General features: G+C 34.4%; 1 protein-coding gene across 1 annotated transcript in view; it reads right to left on the minus strand.

Annotated features, from left to right (window-relative positions):
• Nucleotides 1-425: 425 nt before the first annotated feature.
• The window catches only part of Erk7 (Extracellularly regulated kinase 7), a 60,470-nt gene continuing 54,828 nt past the window's right edge, over nucleotides 426-6,067 (minus strand). Inside the window, exons 5-9 of the mRNA XM_027355446.2 lie at nucleotides 6,064-6,067; nucleotides 5,674-5,869; nucleotides 4,553-5,124; nucleotides 4,180-4,403; nucleotides 426-4,067 (exon numbers count right to left, since the gene is read on the minus strand). The exon at nucleotides 6,064-6,067 is cut by the window's right edge and continues 136 nt beyond it. Coding sequence (XP_027211247.1) covers nucleotides 3,834-4,067; nucleotides 4,180-4,403; nucleotides 4,553-5,124; nucleotides 5,674-5,869; nucleotides 6,064-6,067 — 1,230 coding nt within the window. The 3' untranslated portion in view covers nucleotides 426-3,833. The remainder of the gene's footprint in view (nucleotides 4,068-4,179; nucleotides 4,404-4,552; nucleotides 5,125-5,673; nucleotides 5,870-6,063) is intronic.

The following is a 6,067-nucleotide window of genomic DNA, read 5'->3' on the forward strand; positions in this document are numbered from 1 at the left end:
AGCGGGGTTGGTGGGTTGTGGATGACGTGGAGGAGCATGCCAAGGCATTTGCTTGCTCACTTGCCAAGGATCCTGATAAGGCCGGATAAAGAACAGCAAAACTTGTGACTGATAAAACAACTGGTCATGTATGTTACGGACTAGAGAGTTGATAGGGTGTATAGAGTTTATGAGCGATACTGAATCGGTATGGATGGTAAAGGATGAGGAGATGGGGGACATTCACTGTAAAGAGAAGAGAATTACATATACTTCTGATGTATGGACCCTCAATTCAGGAGGAAAGGGGAAGTTGTATGTGGGCTAAGGAAAGACCATGGTGAAATGAGTACCCGATAAGGATTTGGGGCCATCTGTAGAGACATGGCAACTGGAGAAGTGATTATTATGTGGAAGGAGATGGGTGAGAAAGATGACACAAACAATATTATTACTGCATTTTTATTTTAGATATGTCTTGGGTGGATCACACTTGAAAAGTTTACTGAGATCAGAATAAATACTGATGATTATACATATGTGCATAAACATCTTTGTGTTAAAAGATTTACAAAAATTATGCACAGCTAAATAATAGTTAAAAAGCATGAGATCAGTACCATTGCACAAATTCACTAAAATCAATATGCCCTATCAAGACCCAATTAGGAAATGATGCACTGAATACATAAAGTAGGGTGGGAAATCTTAAATGGGAAATTCAGTATCACAGCTTCCAGTGCAAAAGGAAAATGCAGCCAATCATACTATATGGCACAATTCGAAAATGAAATTAATGAGACCTTAAAACTAGATGAAAGACAATCATCCTGCACCACCTAGCATTACAATAAATTATTAAATCATTGTGGTGGACTTAGTCAAAGTTCTTAAAACTTTCTTGAATGTTCAGTTGAGCAGATACTCTTGGACCAACATAACTTAACAGGTGTAATGAAACATTACCCAAGGAACTGACTGAATGCATGGCTTGCAAAAATACCTACAGCCATGTAACTGTCATTGCCTATCTTTGCCTACGTAAGCCCAACTGAAGAATATAAGAAATGAAAAGGACATTCAGTTCTACAATTTGTCAAGAACAACTAAATCTATATATATAATTCATTAAGTACAAAGAATTATGCAAAGATCGAGTATTCTCAAAAGATGCTATTATGCTGGGTATGATATGTAATATAATATACACTTCATAGTAGGGTTAATAATATACAATTTGGAAATAATAACCCATACAAAAAACACTTACATAGCACCTTAGTTATTGTAAATTGAGTATATTGGCCAACAACACAAGATACCAAAATGCAAATGTTTAGGCTTTGTTGCAAAAGGCACTTAATTACTATAGATATTTCACATCAAAAATATTGTATTACTGAGAGAGACAGTGCACCTGTCTTGTTCTTATCCATATTGCTGGATTCCAAGTGATAAAATGTGTAATGTATTTAATTAATAATCGTGTTCAAAACCAATATTTTCATAAAAGTAACAAATTAGAAAATTAGATTTTAATAGACTTTGAAACACATATTGATCAGATTTAACTTTCATTTTGTCAATAAGCTGATTTTTCATTAGATTTTAGCTGCAAAACTAAAAACAAATTAAGACATAGCATAAGTGCTCAAACCTCCTGCATTCATTCCTGTGGAAGTAACACTACTATCATCAACACCAAATTATTGCACTTACAAAAATCTTTTTATGTACAGGAGGAAAAAAGTTACAATAGTAGGAGTCATAATTGTGTGAATATCCACTGCTGATCTGCATAATTAACTACGTTTAATAATATGCAACAAAGAATCCTTAAAACTATAAGAAATGCACAATAGGTGATTGATTATCTAGCTTACTCTCTAAGCCTACAAATTCTAGCGCTGGATACAGCTTGGATATTTATACATTTACAATTATCATATTCATAAAGAATATAAAAGGGAATCTGATCACAGATCTAACAGACATATTGTGCAAAAATATTTAGTATAAACTATGACTTCCATGTGATTGTTTAAGTTTTACATACATTACAAATTACACAAAGGCTAAATTTATACATAATTTTAAATGCTGACTTCATGAAGTTTATGAAAATATGTACAACAAGTCAACTTCCTGACAACATCTTTGACATATCTGAGGGAAAAGTTCATATACTTATGACCTCCCTCCTCCCATTCACTACTATGTGCTGATAAAGAAAGTTAATGTATAAAATGCAGATATGATCCTTGAGCATCCCTAATGGCATTAGAAAGAAATAACAGACTGGTTATTTTTGCTTACAAACCAGAATATATATAGATAAATGAAATTTCATTTATTTAACATACAGGTACATATGTACCTGATCTGAACTTGCTTAAGCTCTTTAAGGCTTTTGAAAATATCTACATAGGACAAAGATGACTGAGTTGTGCTCAACATTCTTATACATATGTACATTAATACATATATGTATAGGAATGTCTACCTATAAAAATGGAAGGCTTTCACTAATATTGTCAGTTTTGTCAAACAATGCAAATTATACAGAGTATAATTTTCAAGGGCAAATCATCAATTTATCTCTCATTCTCTTGACTTTGGACACCATTAGAGAAACCACATTGAACCTAAATCAATTTGGATGAATTTCCCATGTCTTATGACTGGTAAGTTATATAAAAAAAAAAGTTAAAGACCATTTTGAAGTGGTTAATTTAAATACCTGTGTAGGTCTGTGGCTTATAATATAATGAGCAAATGCAAATGAATCCAATAGTGTTTAGTTTGGACCTAGACAGTTGTATCCAATCTAATTATGGTGAACTTCTGATCTTGCTTGCATCAGAAAAATATTGTGTAAATATCAAGTGCTGTACATTATTTCTTTCTTGACATTCTGTGTATCATACTTATACTGTTGTAAAGCATTAATAAATGGTAACACTAAACACACATGCCACATCAGTTACACAGGTAATTTTTCAACCATCTACATAGAACTAGTATGTGTGATCAGTAGTATTGTAAATGGCACATAGATCACATTCTGATCTTAACAAAAGCTACAAAAATGAATACTAAAAGTAACAGACAAATCTTTTTTGGGAAACTTCATAATGATTTATTTCAAAACATCTGGTGTTTCCTCAAATGGATGATACTCGCTGAATAATCCCACACAGGATTAAGTCTAACAAAGATTTTGAACCATTATCAGCTTTGAATTTTCACACTGATAATGAAGTATTCCAGTTAACTCAAGAAATTCTAATATCATGCCGATTTCTTGCTACAATCCATAATCTTTTATGGCACATTATACAAGTACAAATGTGATTCTCTGTGACTGCAAAACAAGTAAGTACATTTGTGATATTCCTATTAGAGAGGAAATAAACCCTGGTTAATTCCCCCTAAAAACAAAATGCTTCCTCTCAGGACATAAAACAACAAATTATAATGCTCTGGATTAGATTTCTTGCAAATGTCATTAAGTCACTAATATTTGCACACTTAATCCCATCAATATCAAACACCACCAAAACCTCTTAACTGCATTATTTAACATTCAGCAGTCTAATAAAATCTGAATTCCACATCCTCAAATCCTTCAGCACTGACCACATACACTCAGCAAATAGGAAGGATGTTGCATCTCCAGGCTGTCAATGCTTGATACTAGATATAAAAGTAAAGGACTTATCCAGTACTGAAAAATCTATGGCCAGGTATTACACCACATTGGATACTGCAATTACAAGGAACATCATCTGTGCTTTTACAAATAATCTGATAATCCTGTCTTCTCTTTCATGTACAGATTGGTGTGAACTTCTTTATTTAACACCTTGCCGTAGTTCCCTATAGGCAGATGATGATATGGTTGCATGTTGTGAGTAAGAAGCAAAAAGTGGATGGGGTGATTTGCTTGTGTATGCTGCATTTGAGTATTTGCTCGGAGAGGACCTATATACACTTTCCCGTCCACTCATACCGTGATGAGAGTATCCGTTGACTGGTGATATGTTTGGTGAGGACTTCTTGATTGGACTTACTTTTTGTAGTGATGCCTGTTGTAAAAAAGAAAATCATTTGAGCTTATCATATCTTTCAACAACATGGTCATATGGGAAAAGACTGCTCTACACATTTACAAAAATTTATTACAAAATTATTACTGACCTGTTTGTTATAACTTGTTATAACCTTTGTGGGTGAGCTTTCATTTGCTGGAAAAGTCAATGAGACTGATCTAGTAAATGGTCCACGTCTGTCTGCTTCATTATTACTTGCATTTCCTGAACCAAGAGTGACAGTCACACCACCTGAACGAGCGACAGGAACACCTGGAATGCCACTGAGCCCATCAAGACTACGATGTCGCTGAGAGGTTCCCGAATACTGATCTGTTGGATGACAAAGACAAGTAACTGGCCATACTGTTTTAAAACCTAAAACTATGACAATGAGAAAATACAGGCCAAAACATTTTAGAATAAAAAAAAAAAAAAAGAATAATAATAATAATGAAAGGAAACTCCTTCAGAAAACACACCTGCAGAATAATGACTGTGACCTCTTTCACGTCTCTTCTCCGGTGACAGCTCCGAGGGTCGGGAGATGACAGGGGAAACAGATTTGTGACGGCCATTGCTGGCAGGACTAGAGCTACTGGAGGATTTGGCAGATGACTTGGCTGAAGACTTACCCGAGGATTTATCACTATCTTTTGAGGACTGTCGAGCATACTCTTCAACCTTTGGGATTGACTGTCTTTCTAATTTACGTGCAACAACTTTCACCTTAATGGGTTGGTTTGCTTGTAAGTTCTGGTTTACTCTACTTGGACTGATATTATTTGTATTATGAGAACTAACATTATTCTGAATATTACGCTTTGACTGCGATTGGCTGAGATCCTTAGAGTGTCCCTGACTATTTCCAACTCTTGTACTACTAACACTATTGCTTTGGTCACTATTCGAAGAGTTTTTGAGGCGACTCTTGCGGGATGCAATTAGTTCATATAATTTATTTCGGTATATGTCTACACTGAGCTGCACATCATCACGGATACATGGAACTACAGCACGGTCCAAGCAAGGTTCATTGGCTGAATTGTGGAATCTGAAAAAAAGAAAAATAGAACAACATGTAGGTGGTTATCAATCTTAGAGGCTTTGGCATTTGGGTCTACATGTCTTAACCCACTGACAATGGATACATGTACTGTCCACTGTAGCATTGTGAATTTTGTGGCACAGAGATGGCTCCACAAGTGCTCAGCCACCAAGAACCTCAACTGAATTCCCCATTCTTTGATTAATAGGAAAGTTTTTTTTTAATGCTAATAATATCAATACTGTTATTATCCTTATTGTTATTATGATGATTATATTATAAAAATACTATTTACTATGAAATGTATTAACTAATCTGGTAGGTAAATAAGTGACTGTAGAACCATCTATATAGAAAAAAAATTAACAAACTAAAATCATAGTGGACATAGCATGTGTGTCATGCCAATCTTTAAATTAGCCAGCAAACCATATCTTATCACTAACAGTAAAATTAGTGGACATTTCAATATATAACATAATTCTACATCTTCACCACAAAAATCAAACAAGACTTAATATATATCACTTGTAATACCCTCCTTTGGCTTCTCACCTGGCAACATAAGGGTGTTTGAGAGCCTCCTCAGCAGTCAGTCTTTTATCTGGACTAAACACCAGCAATTTTTCTACAAGATCTATTGCATCACTAGGAGCCCCAGCCAGGACTTCTTTCAGAGGTTTAGGAATGCGACTTCCATGGGGCTTACTTAGTAGAGTAGAGGCATACTGTGATGAGACTAGATGGAGATCTAAAATGTAAAAGGTAAATCGGTAATACAAACAAACAAATATGTGTATACAGGTGAATGTACATTTCTTATTTCTTTTATTCAAGTGATATACTTTATTATTCATGAACTAATTCCACTCATGTAAAGAAAATATCAATGTTTCATAGCTTCTAATATACTTTAAATAATAAAAATTCCATTTAACAACTCACCTTC

Source organism: Penaeus vannamei, chromosome 32 (genome assembly GCF_042767895.1).
Source record: "Penaeus vannamei isolate JL-2024 chromosome 32, ASM4276789v1, whole genome shotgun sequence".
Taxonomy (NCBI): domain Eukaryota; kingdom Metazoa; phylum Arthropoda; class Malacostraca; order Decapoda; family Penaeidae; genus Penaeus; species Penaeus vannamei.